General features: G+C 38.5%; 1 protein-coding gene across 1 annotated transcript in view; it reads left to right on the plus strand.

Moving 5' to 3' along the window:
• The window catches only part of sgl (UDP-glucose 6-dehydrogenase sgl), an 82802-nt gene that overhangs the window by 39645 nt on the left and 24638 nt on the right, over positions 1 to 18519 (plus strand). The window contains exons 7-8 of the mRNA XM_081744739.1: positions 12174 to 12268; positions 14303 to 14506. Of these exons, the coding sequence (XP_081600865.1) occupies positions 12174 to 12268; positions 14303 to 14506 (299 nt within the window). The remainder of the gene's footprint in view (positions 1 to 12173; positions 12269 to 14302; positions 14507 to 18519) is intronic.

Below are 18519 nucleotides of genomic sequence, written 5' to 3' on the forward strand. Positions count from 1 at the left end.
CTGCTATATTTTGTGGTTGGGCTCGACACGCCAACAGAGGCTGTGTTCCACAGTTATTTACGCTTCGTGCTTTTGAGGTCGGTTCACCTCGGGTTGTTTTTATTATTTTTTTTTTGTAATTTATTGTTCATTCATGTTCCCTATTCCATACAAAAGTTTCTCTCTATTATTTACTGTCTCGTTTGCACTTTTACCGACCACTCTCGTCCCATTACTTTTATCTTCCTCTGCTGTAGTCCCGTCTACTCACATCCTTGTGACGGTATCACGTGATCACGCATTTCAGCATGGTGTCCAGCTGGACAATTCACTTCTTTTTCCGTCCTCTGATTTTTCTTTTCTCCATACATCGTCATATCTCTCTCTCTCTCTCTCTCTCTCTCTCTCTCTCTCTCTCTCTCTCTCTCTCTCTCTCTCTCTCTCTCTCTCTCTCTCTCTCTCTCTCTCTCTCTCTCTCTCTCTCTCTCTCTCTCTCTCTCTCTCTCTCTCTCTCTCTCTCTCTCTCTCTCTCTCTCTCTCTCTCTCTCTCTCTCTCTCTCTCTCTCTCTCTCTCTCTCTCTCTCTCTCTCTCTCTCTCTCTCTCTCTCTCTCTCTCTCCTCTCTCTCTCTCTCTCTCTCTCTCTCTCTCTCTCTCTCTCTCTCTCTCCTCTCTCTCTCATGAAGCATTTGGCGAAAGTGCGTATAGTATTCATTATTTAGTCTTTTTTTTTCCTTTTTTTCTTTGAGCGACGATAGAATAGAAGAAAATATTGTGATCATGAAAAAATAGAATTCGAGATTTCAACGGATTTACACGTTTTGTGGCCCCTATAAACCGATTTCTCGATGTTCGTCCGTTCATCCCGATGTAAAAATGTTCACTCGCCTACAATCCACACCGAGTTTTAAACTAAAGGTTTTATAAACAAGATTCGCTGGGGCATTTTTCGAATTTTCTTCCTACCCTCAAAATTAAGAACACTTTACTGAAGCGTGAAATGAAGAAATCGCCGTTTTCTTGGTAACTGCTCTAATGATTCTGTTTATATTTCATGCATCAGTATTTCATTAGCAAACCCATAGTGGGTTAAGTAATTCAGAAGGTAGTTTATTTTTACTGTTAGGGGTGAGTTTTTCACCAACGATTTTGACAAACGACTCAGGTGATTTTAGTCATGCTTCACAAATAAATAAACCCCTTTCATGTAACAACTAGTGCTGTTCACATTTCATGACATTTTCGCTTTTTTAGAATCGAATATTTGAAAACCCGAAATTGATTTTCGGTTTTTGAAATCAAACATGTTATAAAAGTCGAAATTGAATTTCGGTTTTGAAATTATAAAATGGTTCCAAAACCCAATAACCATTGGCGATTTTGATCATTTGTCCATTACAAAAATACTTACATGCAATCGAATTATGAAGAACGATATTCCATTGTTATTCGTTTCTTTAAGATTACCATTTTCTTAGTTTTCGAAGCATTCCCGATATATCCACTGCTCGAAATGAGAAATATTCATCACTAGCGCCGGTAGCCTATATATTTTCTATATGAATTTTCAAGTCTTCCGTCCAATTAAAAGTTTTCATGTACAATCTCACTATGGAAGGTACTGGTATGAAAATTATTGGAAAGAAGAAGTGTCAGAATATATCAATACCGGAGTATACGACCCATTTTGAGTATTGTTTAACATACTTATCACCGTAATGAATCTCTTCAGGGATCAGATATTGGAATATACTGTATGATATTCGGAGTCTGAAGATAAAAATGTGTTTCCAATTTTCAAGTTACATCGAAACAGCTAACGATATAATGTCTGGTAGCAGACCATACTACCCCGGAAATATCGTGAGGTTATATACTATTACTTTAGTTGAGGTTGTTACCCAAAGTGCCCATGCTTATGACGTAGAACTATGCTATCGAGAAAGTGACCCCGAAAATCGGGTTCATGGACAACACAGAATTTGGTTCAGACGAAGAAATCTGTCAACGCAAGATCTACATAATGAGAAAGTTCATTATGTAAATCAAACTATCTTCAGCACATAAAACGAATTCGCAGACAAAATTACATAATAATTCTTAACATTTTATAATAGACTAGCCTTTAGCTTCGCCCCCAAACACTGTCTTTGCTAGCCTACGGCCTTGCACCCCTTCAACCCTCAATTCTATCGTTTCTTTTCCTTTTTCAACAATCTAAAAGGTAAGATTTTGTATCCCAAGAAAGCGCCCATTTAAATAACATGGGAATTTCTTCATCCCCCTTTACACCCCTTAAAAATTAAAAATATTCACTTTTGGCAATTTTCCTATCGGTTAGTCCTGGAAGGCTACAATCATGCCCAATTTCATCATTCTAATCCTGTCGAAAGTCCCTAAACATTTTGGGGTGTAGAAGACGTCCCATATAAATAACATGGGAAAGATTTTTCAGTTGTCCATAAAACCACTGTAAAGTTGGATTTTTTTATTTTTACTGATTTACTTAGGTAATGCTAACGAAAACATACAAGCATAACGAATTTCAAGTTTTTATTCCAATTCTAAGTACCTAAAACATGGGTTTGTTCCAGAAACCTGTAATCAAGCCAAATTTAATCATTGTAGCCCTGCAGGAAGTGCTCAATAATTTGTCAGCTCATGTGGTTTTATATATAGTTTAGATTTTTGACCTGAAATTATGTGAAGGAATCTTTTCCTTGTTTTGTTTACCTTCTTTGACAATTAAAGTTAAATTTGAATCCAAAGTACAACAGAAATAAAAAGTGTATAATTGGCCGGTTACAACATTCACCTTAAACAGCGTTTCCGCAGTGAAGAAAGAAAACAAAAATCGAGTTTTAGTTTTGAAAACCGAAACCGAACGTCGATTTTGAAAACTGAAAATCGATATTGTGGAATTTCAACTTTTTAAAAAGCGATTTTCAGTTTTCCGAAAACTCGATTTGAACACCACTAACTAGTAACCAATATTTTCTTCACGAGTGATGCAACTACACAACATGTTTTAACTTCAAAGAAAAGTTTTTCATAATAAAGTGGAATCAAATTTCGATATCAAAATATAATCATTTCTAAGAAAGTACAGGGTGATCGAATAAAATCTTCCACATTTTAAAGGTAAACGAAAAAAAAAAAAAATGGAGATAAACACTTACTTATTCAAAACCATTTTATATTAAAAACAGTTTTTAATTATTCTGTTCTATTGTGTGTTGAAATTACACAATTGACAATATAATTGTTGTAAATAATAGCCAATAAACTCACTTTTTGATTGAGTGTAGCGCTTTTAGTGGAGGGGCAACATAATTGGAATCATCGCTTCCGCTCACCTCTCCTGTCGTTTCCAGTCGCCATTATGGTTTGACCAGGAGCTCATTGCACGTACGCAGTCGAAATGTTTTTCAACAGTAGCAGTTCTGTGATTACAGTACAAAGAGCTTTTCACTTAAAATTTGCTGTTCTACGTAGTGAAGATGGTCCTGATGAGAAAAGTATCTTTCAGTTGGTCGAGAACTTCCGAAAAACAGGTTCACTGTTGCAATATCGAATCTGTGAGACAGTCTATTTTGAAGTCTCCAGAACGTTCTACAAAGAAGTATGCTGCAGCTGTTCGGCTTCCTAAGGAGAGTGCAAGAACAGAACAAATCAAAACTAAGTAATTACAACTATTTTCAATTATTAAATAAATAAAAAAAAAAAACTGTCTAATCTGCAATAATTTTTGCTTTATTCGCCTTTTAAATGTGAAGGTTGTTTTGGCTCACCATGTATTTAGTAACTTGTTCTTGTTTAGAAATAGAAATGACCAAAATACATCGTACCATACAGTTCGGCAATCACTCATATTTGGAAATACGTAATTGTTTCTTTAGAACTAACGATTGTGGTTTAGTTGGTCATTAGAAGTACAAATCTATTAAAAAAAAAAACAAAAAAAAAACGTTCAATTGGCAGAGAATTGAAGCCAGGTGTGTGTCTCGTTTGAAGACGGTTGCTTTATCACTTACGTGCTTCAGACATCACTTTTTGCTTTTTTCATTCCTCCTTTAGACTTTAAAATACACCCTCCATTCCAAAAGAAACCGAACGTTTTAAAAAAAACAAAAAAGCAATGTACATTTTGGAACAAATCATTTTTATTAATCAATGTATTCCCATTCTGCATCGATACACATATTTGCACGCTCCAACAAGTTGTCAAACGACTTCTCCATGTCCTTTATTGGAATGGTCTTTAGGACGGCGGTCGTCGCCTTCTCAATGGCATCAATCGATGCGTGCCACTTTCCTTTCATCGCCCAATGCAGTTTCGGGAACAGATAGAAATCGCACGGAGCGAGATCTGGTGAATAGGGCGGATGATGCAACCGAATAATGTGATTTTTGACCAAAAATTCAGTTACAAGTCGCGAACGATGTGATGGTGCATTATCGTCCAAAAGAGTCCAACTGCCGATTTCGCGATATTCGGGCCGAATACGACGAATTCTTGCCAGCAAACGCTTCATGACGCCCAAGTAAAACTCTCCAGTGACTGTCTGGCCGGGCTGAACAAATTCTTTGTGGATAATTCGTTTTGAATCGTGAAAACAAATCAGCATCACCTTAATTTTTGACTTCACAAAGCGACTTTTTTTGGGTGTTCCTTCATCCGGCGCTCTCCATTCAGCACTTTGCCGCTTTGTTTCGGGCTCATATTCAAAACACCACGTCTCGTCACCAGTTACAATCGATTTCAAGAAGTTTCGATCCTGCCGAGCACTTTTAACGATGTCTTTGCAATGCGCAATTCGATCAACTTTTTGGTCTTCGGTGAGTTTGTGTGGTACAAACCGCGAATTAACCTTCTTAAGGCCCAAAACTTCGGTCAAAATGCGGTATGCGGTTGTTTGAGGAATGCCTAATTCCATTTCAATAACTTTCACCGACGCTTTTTTGTTATGTTTGATGAGTTCACGCACTTTTTCGATGTTTTCTTCCGATAATCCGGTTCTGGGACGGCCTGATCTTTCGTCATCATCCAGCGTCTCTCTACCCGATTTGAATCGCCTGAACCACTCGTAAACTTGCGTACGGGATAGACACTCATCACCATATGCATTTTGTAGCATTTGGTGCGTTTCACTAAAAGTTTAACCCAGTTTAACACAAAACTCAATTGCAGCTCGTTGTTTGAAACTCATTTTCCGACCGATGTACACAACACACTGACAGTTGAAACGCAATAACTTTGTTGCCGTGCATCCAAATGTCATGACATTTATACCAGTTGTCAATGAGGGACTACGCCATCTACCGGTAAAATATTACAGCAGATGGCACTAGTGGTACTATTTTTTTTCAAAAGTTCGGTTTCTTTTGGAATGGAGGGTGTATATATTTAGTTTAAAATGTCTACAAAATAGTTAGTTGATTAGGTGAAATTTTCATCAGAATCCTTCTGTTATTAGAGGTTTAGTCGGAAAGTCTCTTGTTCACTGATCAAAAACTGATACATGGAAGACAAGGATTGGATTCGTCCCGTTTCAGGTTGTAGATTTTCTTGAATTTTACATTATTCCGTATTCATGATACTGCGTGAAAACGTCATAATTTAATTTACAAATAGTTATTGCTACAATCTTAATCTAGTTAAAGAAGCCGAAATGAATTGAACTCAAAAGCTCTCGGCGTGCAAACCTGTGGAATGCAGTCCCTGTTGTCGAGCCGAGCTCTCACTGACCAAATCTGGCCGCCAAAATTGCGATCTTTAGTTCCTACGTGATGGGCTACCTGCCTACCGAATTTCGTTCACATCCGGTCAGTAGTAATCGAGAAATAAAGTATCACATACAAAATGAGCTTACCCGCGCCTAACGCGGCCACAAAATATTCTGTTTCCTAGACCATGCGCTATTTGCTCGTTAAATAGTGTGGCAAACAAAAGCATTAACATGGAGCCCCAATTTCATCTCCGCATGAATTTGCCCGAACTTAAGTGCAAACGATAGCTTCCGATGAGCAGAACACGCCTGTGAAGTAATCAGAGTGGACAGATGCACCGTTCCTGCGATATCGCGTTCCAAAGATGTGGGATACCACAAGATGGCGCCAGTATCGAGGCGCGGCTGCGAGATCGCCTCTTTACTCTCCGAGGGTATTGGTATAAAGTGTGAAGCTAACACGTTACTGTGGTCACAGACACAACTCCGTATCATATTAAACTCGTTCATCAAGCTCGTTGTTTTTCTGTAGGATGATGTCCATACATGGTCACCATTATTTGGTACTTCTCTTACAGCCACAACAATGAGTTTGTTGTGCCCTGTCTTCGATTGTCCAACATTTCACTTCGCATTGAAAATGCTTCTAATGATGAGGATGTTTCTGATTGAGTTTCATAAACTAATGTGCCTCGTCGATCTTAACATCGATGCTGGCGCGATCTCGTGGCATCCCACACCTTTGGAACGCAATATCTCAGGAACGGTGCATCTGACCACTCCGGTTCCTTCACAGGCGTGTTCTACGCATCGGAAGCTATCGATTGCAATCACGTTCGGGCAAATTCATGGGGAGACGAAATTGGGACTAAACTTGGCCACACTCTTTGGTTCAGATTTGGCTAGTAGTTATCGAGAAATAAAGTACCACTTCCATACCCACATACACCTGGAATGAAACTATGTCCCAATATGCTTACACTGGGAGCTAATAACAAAGTTAATTTTCACATCGATTCGATTTTTTCACGATCACCATACTTTCTTGTCTCCTATTGTCACTTGAAAGTAAAAAGTATGATAATTCTGAAAGAACTGAATTTGAAATTTGCAGCAAATTTACACGTTACCTGACTTCTACATGTAAAATAAAGGTACAGGACAGTGCGGTACATTTCTCGCTCCCACTTCTTAAATCATGTCAGTAACAATAATAACAGGCTTTCCAATGCTCCTATATTTCCTATTTTTCCTATATATTTGCGTCTCTTTCTATAAACCCCTATTTCTATATTTTAACGAAATCTCCTATATTTTTGTGGCATTGGTATTTGAACTTGTGAAAATAACATAAGCAAATAACATAACAGCGTTAATAGATGCTATGTAGAACGCCTCTGCCGTGTCGTGACAAAACGCTGTAACTTTGGCGCAGCAGTTTTGCGAAAAAGAGCCGTAAGTTTTCATCCGAAAATGTGATCTGTATGGTGTAGAACCAGTGTAACTAGGCAATAATGGACAACCAATCAATTTTCACCAAATTTAATCACACAACATGCATTTACGTAACATTACATGTAACCACGTGTTTCCAAAGTCAAGATACACTGGTTCTACACAATACACATCACATTTTCGGATGAAAACTTTACGGCTCATTTTCGCAAAACTGCTCCGCCAAAGTTACAGCGTTTTGTCACGACACGGCAGGCCTGGAGAAAGTATAAAGATTACTTGGAAGAGTGCAGGTCCAAAGAGGTAGCAGTGGCAAAGATTTCCAGAGAAAAAAAGTGCTTTAAGAAATGCGAAGCTAGAAGCTATATCAAAGGAAATTTCAAAGAGTGAATCGTCTCTGAAGAAATTAAATGAAATAGACCAAACAGTACAGAAGGAAATAGAAGTAGCTACTAGACTGATGAAAGATGCTCAGACAAGATTATCTTTTGCGCTAGCAAAAAAGGACACGGCTGACGTTAGTGTTGTCCAGGCAATGATCTAGACCTCATTTTTAAAGATGAATGAACTACAGAAAAGTCAAGACGAGCAGAAGAAAGAGAAACAGAAGATGGCAAATAAGCACATTCAGACACTTAAAAAAAATTTTTAAAAAATGAAAGTTACACTTGATACATTTGCTGTTGTACATATTTCCTTAGATGTACTAAGTTCTATGTGCAATTCTGTATTCAAATATTTAACTAACTCTTTGTGTCATGTTTTTTTAATGAATTTTGTATTGATTTTTGCAACTTATGAATATTATTTGAAAAAAAAAAAAAAAAGAAAGAAAGTAACATAGAAATGATAGGATCTTGCAAATGATGAAGATCTGGAGGCGTATACTTGAAAACACTGATTTTCTGATTTAGGTCCTTTTCACAATTTCCTTATGGTCGTTGCTTAGTACTCGTGAGCTACGTATGAAAACACTAAGAAATTCGTATAAAATTTTGCAACGAGATAATTACCCATTTATGTTCATATAACAATTGGTATAATTTCCATGTGATATATTCATTTCTTCCTATTGGATAATTGAAATGTTCCTTCCAATAGATAGAAATATTGTTATATGAGTTACTTTGTTCCTTGTTCTTTCAAAATGTTTCAGTAAATTGAAATGTTCCTTTTTCACAGCTTCACCAAACCTCCTATATTTTTTCGTCGTGATTTCCTATATTTTTTTCCCATTAGCATTGGAAAGCCTGTAATAATAATAATAAACTACAAGGAGTAAACTACCTCATGTTTATTTTTCAAGATAAATTTCTTATAGCATATCGTAGGGTTGTTAGTGAAATGTTTATTTACGGAAAATGATCAGAATCCTGAGTCATTTTCAAGAAAATTTCTCGATGGAACTTAACCCCAAGACTAAGGAACGCCTTCTGCATCTTTCTCAGAAATATGGCATATACCATGACATTGTTAATTAAGTTTTGATATAGGAAATCGTTTAAAGTCATTTTTGAGAAATTCGCCATACTTTGATTTCCACACTTGATTAAACTATCCGTGTTTTGATGGATGAAAGCAAATGAAATCTTTATTTTGTGCCTTATGTTATGTTCATTAGGCTAAAGAAGATGGATTATTAATTGCTAATGTGGGAGGAAACGGGGAAATTGCGAGGAAACCCACGAAAACGGTGGTCTCGCATCAAATCAGGGACTTCTTCCACCAAAAATGAATGTCAACCACTGAGTCACAGTTTCTTCATTCGTCAGTTGTAAATACAGAGTGCGGCAGAACCAACTAAGCAGTTTTAAGAAGCAATAAGTAAATCTGGATATATAGAGAAAAAAATGTTTTCATTTTCTAAATTAGTACAATATACCATTTTACATTCATTTAGTTTTGAAAATAATGTCCTCAAGATGGCGGCCGTTAGCATCAATACATTGTTGTAGACAATCCCTGAAGTTTCGAGCAGCTCTTGCACACATATCGCGGGGTATGGCATTCACTTCGTCAATAATCCGCTGTTTTAACTCTGGTAGGGTGTGAGGGCGGCTTTTGAAAACCTTTTCCTTCAGATATCCCCAAAGAAAGTAGTCACAAAAGCACAATTCTGGTGACCGCGCAGGCCACTCGACATCACCTCTCAAAGATCGTTGTGTAGCGATCACAGATCTGTTGTTTTCATAATAAGCGCGAACGGCAAAACCACGGTGTGCACCGGTCCAGACCATATTAGCTACTGAAATGGGGTCAACGACTGAACAAAGGCAAACTGCTTAGTCGGTTCTGCCGCACCCATCGTCATATCACAAGCCAATACTCAGCTCAACTGACATAGTATTTGATCATTTAAAATAGTAATAATCTTGCAAAGTTAGTAGCAATTCGTAAATATGTATACTAATGAAAATTCGTGTTGTTCAAAACTATTATGCAAGATATATTAATGAAAGCAAGAAAAAACATTTTTTTTATACACCAGATCCTCTATAGGTGCGAATTCAATAACACGCAAAGAGTAAAAAAGCTAATGACTGGACCAAAACTCGAACCCAGGATCTCCAGCATACCGTGCCGATGCTTGAACCAATATGCGATCCGCTTCGCTTCCTGGAACAGCCACACTCTCTCTCACTACTGTATCCGGTGCTCTCCACTCTGAAGACATGGCTTATACCTCAGCCTAGCTGCTGTGTTTGGACAATCCAGTGTCCATGTACTGAGAAAACCTTTTTTACAATTGTGAGCGTTGCATAGCAGCTAGGCTGTAGTACAAGCCGTGTGCTCTGAGTGGAGGGCACGGACTTCACCGCTGGGGGAATATGTGGTTGTTCTGGGAAGCTGATTGAGTAGCGTAGTGGTTAACTCATCGGCATGGTGTGCCAAAGATTCCGGCTTCGAGTCTCGGTCCACTCTTTCATTCTTTGTGCTTTATGCAAAATGTTTCTGTATTATTATTATTGCTTGAATGAAAAAAGTTTAATTTTTTTAAGAATTTTAGCAGCCTTCCGTACGAATATTGTACACCATTAAGACCTAAATTCTTGATTTTAAGATCATATTAAATTCCATGAAAACCTGACATAACGGATGTTATGTATTTTACATCATAAAAATCTAAACATATTTTTTACAAATGATAACCTCATACATGCTTCTTCAGGTTGCGATAAAACAAGAATTGCCACTATTTTACAATATGAGGAGCGGAACAGCCTGGAATAATAGGAAACTTCGATGTATTGAGTGTTCTAAAAATGGTGCCCACGGACAACAGAGCGCTATTGTACAGGTCAAAATATAGCGAAAGTGTTAATATAATGGCATATCCTCCGGGACCTTCTTCAGCCGCTATAGGGAATCAAAAGTTTCACTGTGTGGTAACGTTGTAGATTAACTTAGAACCATTAGCATTGCTCTACGAATTCATCAAGCAATTACATCGATTGTTACGTTAACAAATGGCGCTAGTGTCAACGTCTGTTGACTTTAACTGCCATCTGGAAAGAACCGATGTAAATATTTGGTTGATTGGTAGATCTGCTCTGCGGTTCTTTATCTGCGACGTAGTCGTATAGTGCAATTCACGTCTCCAAACAAGGACCCGAAACATATACAATTATGTATATATTTTCGCGTTATTTTAACTCGTAGAATAGTGGTCTGTAGTCCTTGGGCGCCACTTTTAGAACACCCGATATATATATTTTTTACCACAACTATACTTGAACCGCTGTTACTCCCGGTCTGGCTGCACCCACGTTTTTTTTTTTTTTTTTTTTTTTTTTTTTTTTTTTTTTTGCTAACTTTGGAAGCACATGAAAAGTTATGCTGTATTGCAATTTAGCGTACTGCTCTGAACTTTCCCAATCTGTTACGGATGTACGACTTTTGCTTATTTGCGTGACATGGCAACAGCTGAATGCTTTGAAAGAAATGAAATCAGCAGCAGCCAATGACAAGCGCACTGTGTTCTGCTTTAGACGCTAGTGCCACGTGATTGGGTTCGGTTCATCAACGTCTCGACTATACAGAGTGACCCAAAAGTAAGTATACAGTCCTGCATCGATCAAGTTTGACATTTTAGTTTATTAAGATAATTAGTTCTGTTCCAAGCTTGAAGTAGGAGTGAAAAGAGAAGAAACTAAGTCACTACTTGTATGGATAACAATAAGCAAATTATATAAAATGCCATGAGCCGGTCAGTACGGGATTGTATACCTGCTTTTGGGCCACCCTGTGGTTGTACATTTGAAGCGGTTACAGGATAAAGATGGTATAACAAATTGCACATTTCGGGAAAATTGACTTTCACAACTTTCTCCGTTAACATACCAGCTTCGTCGTTTCTAAATCGCCGCACACAGATGAGGACTTGCTAAATGATATGGTACGTAGCATTACTAACATATAACACGTGCATGAACTGCCAGAATGCAATGTTTCAAGAAATGTAATCCTCTAAGTACTTCATTTGTAAGAAAACAAACAAAAAAAAAAGTTTCTTCCAGGTTGACACCCATTTTATAGTTTTTTCTATTAAAATACAGGTGTACATGATTTTTTAAAAAAGATAATTTACAGGCACTGGCACTCTTTATGGTTCGATATGAATAATGCATTTCAATGACTTGCGTAGAGTTAAGTTATAAGTAAATTTTTATTTAGGAACTGTCGAGCGAATTTTTATTTAGGAACTGTCGAGCGAATTTTTATTTAGTAACTGTCCAACGAACTTTTATTTAGGAACTGTCGAGCGAATTTTTATTTAGTAACTGTCGAGCGAATTTTTATTTAGTAACTGTCGAGCGAATTTTTATTTAGTGCGTGTGATAGTCGAGTGAATTTTGGGACATCGTGTAGATCACCTTAAATAGCAAGTGTGGGATAATTTCTATGTAGTATTTCATGTGAGTTATTATTATTCTTTTCCTGCAAGTGACAATCAAGTCTTTATTGTCAGAATTGTGAGAACCGAGAAGCTGATATAGATTTTGTTTTTCCAGGTTTTGGTGGCAGCTGCTTCCAGAAAGATATACTTAATTTGGTATACATATGCGAATGTCTCAACTTACCAGAAGTAGCAGCTTATTGGCAACAGGTAAGAAAGTTTGGAGAAATGGTTTGAGAGCACGGTGGGTCAGTGGTAGAGCGTTACTTGTGGTGTATGGGGTCCCTGATTTGAAACGCGTCCAAGTTTGTGGTGGACAACATCGTGTCCATGAATTTTCTCGGGAAACTCCCGTTTCCTCCCTCTTTCTCATTCCACCAGTTCTTCCATCATTTGCCTTAATTATCCGTCTCCCCTAGGCTAAAAGGCATAATCTAGGGACTTCAAAGTGAATTATTTAATCTCATTTAAATTCTGCAGGCGATAGTGCAGTTACTAGCAACAGTCGTGTATGTTTTTGCTACAATTTCGTCTATTTTTTTATATTTATAAATTTCCATTCATGTATAGTTATTTACGGAGAAAACTTTCCATAATTGTATCTTCGTCCTTCTTTTTTGATTTTTCTCTTAAAATTACGAAAATTATATTTCGTACGAGTATAAATCATATTCTTCCCGTGCAAAGAACGGGTATTTTTTTTAGTTTTGTGTGTATGGTGACTTTTCATCTACTCTGTAATTGTAGCCTTATACTGCTTGATTTGCTAAATACACTTCCTTTTATGAAAATTGCAACATCCAGAACGAATGGCCTCAATGAATCCAAACCTTGCGAATATGTGTAAGGATGCTGTGTGAAAAAGTGATTAAAATTTCAGACGGATGGCGTCCATGTATGGCTGGCAGTGCCCTCTCATCTGTGATCGGTACCACACAAGGCCAGTGCATGTCGCAGGGAGGCAGTGGATAGTGTCAATCAAAGTGAAAACACGTAGGTAAGTGCCAGTATGCCTCCTCGACGTCAAAGAGCGCAGTATACGCAGTTGAGTGAGTTCGAACAAGGCAAAATGATTGGTCAGCGAGAATCGGGATTTGTCGTACTGCGAAATTGCTGCTCGTACAGGATATGCTGCGACGACAGTGATCGTGTGTGGAAGCAGTAGACAGAAGAGGGTCGTACAAAGCGACGATCAAGGACTAGACCACAAATGTGGCCACAGCACGGGATAGCGCCCCTTATCCGTATGGCCATAAGGGATCGGACAGCGACATCCACCATGTTGGTTCAATGCTGGACCACTGTCACGGGTGCTGCCATGTTTTCGTTAATTGTTCGACATCGTTTGCTGAAACCTGGACAGGTGGCTATCATACTGTTGCAACGGCTCCCCTTGACCAGAAACTACACACTGAACAGACTGATATGGGCACGCAAACACCGTCACTGGCGTTTTGAATAGTAAAATGTGGTGTTTTCAGACGAGTCCCGTTTCAACTTGTTCCAGAGTGATGGTCGCATACGCATACGACGCTACAGTGGTGATCACAATCTGCCAGCTTGCATTGGTGAGCATTATAACAGAGAAACGCCGAGTGTGATGATGTGGTTACAACATGCGATCGCAATTTTTCCGTATCCAGAACAGTCTAGACAGCAACAGGTATATTGATGAGGTTTTAGAACCCGAGGTGAAGCCCTGCCTACAAGCAACTCCAGACGCCATAATTCAGCAGAACAATGCCAAGCTACATGTAGTGAGGAATGTGCAAGTTTTCTTCGCAGAATGCCAGATATCACTACTTCTCTGTTCTGCCCAGTTCCCTGACATGCCCATCGAGCATGTCTGGGATATGGTTTTGCGCAAACTTCTTTGTCACGGTCCACCGCCGGTAAATATGGATGCCTTGTGGACTCGCGTAGAAACCGCGTGGCCGATTATTCCCCAGGAAGATATCCAGCACCTTCTTGATTCCATGTCAGGACGTATAGAGGCGCTGATCTCAGCACCCGGTAAATTCAGACAATGCTGATTTTTCAGAGTCATAGGCGATGTACAGTTCTCTAATTCTAATCTCTGTGTCTTGTCATGTACCCAATCTCTGGAATAAATTTCATTATTCTAGCATAAGTCTTTCTGGGTATTGCAATTTTCATAAACAACAGGAATAAGTGCCTGTTTACTTGTCCATGACACAATTTGTGTTATCAGAGTGGTTTCTAGTGTTCTCTTTGATTTTGTAGGTGATTGATATGAACGAATACCAGAAATCTCGTTTTGCTGAGCAGGTGGTCGAATCGCTTTTCAATACGGTGACGGACAAAAGAATCGCCATATTGGGATTTGCGTTCAAGAAGAATACTGGCGATACACGGGAATCTCCTGCTATCTACATTTCAAACAAACTGCTGGATGAAGGAGCCAAGTTGAATATCTACGACCCAAAGGTAAGCAACTTTGAATGATTTGTTCTGTACTGAGACCTAAGATGTGTTTCGTAATTCTTCTTTTTTTAATTTGAAGTCTAATATTGTTAGATTATTTTATGCATGGTTTAAAGTCAAGTTTCGAAATATTTACCAATTATGGCAATCAGATAATACAGCTTTTTATTAACAATCACTAATATTCTTTTTGTATGTACTGGGATTCTTATTCTGATGATTACTTTCCTGGAACTATTTCAGCAACAATGGTAAGTGACATTTTCAAACTTTTCTCGTCATCATCATGATAGGTTATTCTTCCATTATTGGCAAGTTACTTACCGCAACTGAGAAGCTTTCATACTCCACGGTCTTCCGCTGACCTCTTCGTCTTCACGTACGATTTTTCTGTTTTTATATCGTCCATTAATTGTAGTCTCCTTCGCCCTTTCCCTTTCTTTCCTGCCACCATACTCTCTAGTACGTACTTTATGATACAGTTTTCAAACTTTCGAGTAGAGTGGGAAAGGTTTACCAGTTCCATGGAATTCAATGCAATGACTAGAAACACAGTTTTTTGATGACACTCGAAAACGTGAAATGTATCAGTTTTGTATGAAAGTGTTGTGTACACTCATGTCCAAAATGATTGTCATATATCTATAACTGTCTCTTTGTAAGAATATAACTTGATAATGATTTTGCAGGGTACTTTTAATACTGATACTATGTGTATAATCGGGAAATTTATTTATCAAATATTCTATAGTAGCAAGCTATTACAATGTCTCAATAAAACTTACAATAATAAGATTATTAACCGAAATGGCATAATTACACTGCATTCATATAAATTACAATTTAAATATATAATTATAAGGTCAAAGAAAAAAATTGTCTATGAATTAATATATATAAAATTATTCTTATCAGAGTATAAACACCTCATCCAGTTCCTTTCCAGGAGGTAAAGTGCCAAGGACCGACAAGACGTTAGCACGTTGGATAGAAACAGATATGTGCTGTATTAGATAAGATGTGGAGCGAACTTCGTCGGAAACACAAGAAATGCGTCTTCCTACCTCCCTTATGAATTCAAGACTTCTTGTACCCCAAGCACCACTGCTTTCAATAGCGATTGGAGTGCAAACAAAACTTTCGAGAAAGTTGTTGTATTTTCTTTGCTTTTCAGCTTCTCTGCGATTAGCAACAGCTCCAGCGTTCATTACTGACAGAGGAAGACTTGAATGAGCGTATGTATCAGCGCATGTGAAGTCTCACAATAAACATTTACCTCTCATCCATGGAACCAGTGTCATCCCATCCGGTCTCTTTCCATCAGAACGACAGCAACCAGAAGGTTCTCGTATTGAAGGAATTCCAGCTGTGTTAAGGGCTCGTAGTATTACATCATTAACAGAGGAGTGTCAGGTGAATCTACCAGCGCTCTTCATGCATGAAAGACCATGCAGGCCACGTTGGTTAACCTCATCTCCACAAGTTGGACAGCGATGAGGCTCACAAACAGCTAAACCTAAACGTAAGGCAACAGCAATTGGAAAGCTTTCATTTGACAAATGAAGGCCTAAAGGCGGAGAAGGTATCGCCATCAACCATGCACCCGCTTCGGGAGATGAGGCAGCAAGGAGCCTGGCTTTATCTTCCGGAACCACAACAGATTGTAACAGATGATTATGTAATTGAGATGCAATTGGTGTATACCAAAATGACTGATAATACTTTTTGCTAATATCTGGGAGCTTTGTATTTGCTAAGCTTGCCCACTTATTAAAGCCTTCCTGAACTGAACCATCTGGGTCCAAATAATAACCCTGTGGAAGGAGAGCTTCGATTAAACGCCGAGATCCGTGGTATGACGCTAAGAATGTAGGAATCGCCATATCCACAGCTCGTCGAATACCAAGACCGCCCAAGCCAACAGGTAAACATGCTTGCATCCAAGAGTCGTCATTTAAGGAGTAGTTCAGAATTGATTTAAGGCCAGTTTTCAGGACAGTATTATATTTTTCCTGGAAAGAACTCTCATGCCAAGATGGAAAGCATCGTAAAAAATAGGTTAAACGAGGGATTGATAAAGATGCCCGTAAAAGAAAAAAGGCTGAATGGGCTGAAATTGAGGAAAGTCGAGACAAGAATAATTCTAAATTAGATATTTTATTCAATAGAGCGTTTGTGAGTGCTTCCGACGTGAGAGCAGCGCCTAGAAGACAAGCATTCTGAATTGTTAGAGGACGTATGCCTGGTGCAGCCTCATTAAATCTTCTAAAGATGTCGTCGAATGTGGTTTCATCTGTTCCAAGACAACCCACCTCGCATTTAGAAAAGTTAAGATGCAAGCCTAGAAGTGATGCCTTCTTATTTATTTCTATTAAGGATGAAAGAACCACCTCGGGTTCACCACCAGTTACTCCATCATCTAAGTACCAAATGTCTAATTCGGTATCCAGTGATTTAACTAAAGAGTGTATAGTTATAGCGAAAAGTGCTGGCCTTGTTGTACACCTCTCTGAGAAGAAATAGTGTTTCCGTTGAAAAACAGGTCACTTGGTTGAGCATAACAGTGATAAACATATGGATAAATTGAAGGAAAAATCATTCAAGCATAGTATCCCGGCGAAGCTCATTAAATGCGTTACGAAAATCCAACTTTGCAACCGCCTTAGTAGCACTGAGAGTAGAAGAGAAATAAACTCGGGTTGCGTGAACGGCTGCCTCGGCCCCATTAGGAACAGAAACACCAAGCTGATGGGGGGATAAAAGTTCTTATCTGGCTCACGTATTCTAAAGCAAATTATTTTTGACGATATTCTGCGCCAAACATTCCCAACTGCTATGGGCCGAATACCAACTTTTTTTTTTTTTTTTTTTTTTCAGAGCTGTAAGTTTGGCACCGAAAAACAGCGGGCGAATTTCCATTGGTACTTTTTCAGAAATGATTAAATTAACTAGATCACAAAAGGATTTTAGGAGTTTTTCCTTCGTTTCCAGTATTTGACGAGAAAGAAGGTCTTTAAGAATTGAAGGACGAAGCCCATCTAGACCTCCTACGCTGTCTGATAGAAAGGAGTTAATTGTTTTTGAACCTCCATTGTCGAAACTCCTTGAAAAGTGTGTTGATCATCAGGAAGACCCGTCGCAATGAAATTGCCAGAGTGGGCAGGGTGTTTCTCCAACAGGGTCTCCAATACAGAGGTATCCGGAGCCGCAACCTTATCATCAGAAATTAAAAGACGCACTGTTCCACGTATGTCCCCATCGGCAAGTTTATTCTCTATAACCTTCAAATTAGAAAATTTGTGGTTTAATCGAGATGTGTTCATCTTTGTTGAAGGCCAGGTTAAAGCGTCATGGCCAATATTGCACCAGAGGCGAACTCGCTGCTTCAAAAACAAAGTCAGATTCTTAACTTTATCTGATTGTTTGGGAGCACTTAAGGCAACAAATGGAAATAGGCATAGGTTGATCCAGTGTTTTTTATCATTTGAAGTTGTTATACGATTTAACACCTCTACGAGTGCATCAGCCACTGTTGATCGAGCACCTCTTGGAACACGTCTTAATATATGTGTCGAGCACCTTAGTGACAGTAATATCTTGCCCAGGATAGAAATCGTCAAAACTTTTGTGTTGTTACTCTGTTAGTGTCGGTAACATTTGCTGTTTTACTCTGAAGGCAGGCATTAAACGTGATATCAGAGCAAACATCATCATTACACGCAACCCGATGTTTCTTACCAATATGTATAGCTAGGCCTCTAGCACTTATGTAATGTTTACCACAATGAGGAGAGGGCAATGCATTAGCACTTCTAGAAGCATCAGGGAAACGGTTACCATTGCTAGCACTTCGCACTGAATCACTATTTGTAAAAGCTGGCATCTTTCCAGCTTGCGAAGCACATCCATCACTTGAAGATTCCATTAATTTAGTTTATTACGTAAATTTGTTTTAATTATATACATTTCAATTAAATAGGCCATTTTATAAATTAAATATAGGTATTGTTATTTTA

Source organism: Thermobia domestica, chromosome 17, assembly GCF_964235325.1.
Source record: "Thermobia domestica chromosome 17, izTheDome1.hap1.1, whole genome shotgun sequence".
Classification (NCBI taxonomy): domain Eukaryota; kingdom Metazoa; phylum Arthropoda; class Insecta; order Zygentoma; family Lepismatidae; genus Thermobia; species Thermobia domestica.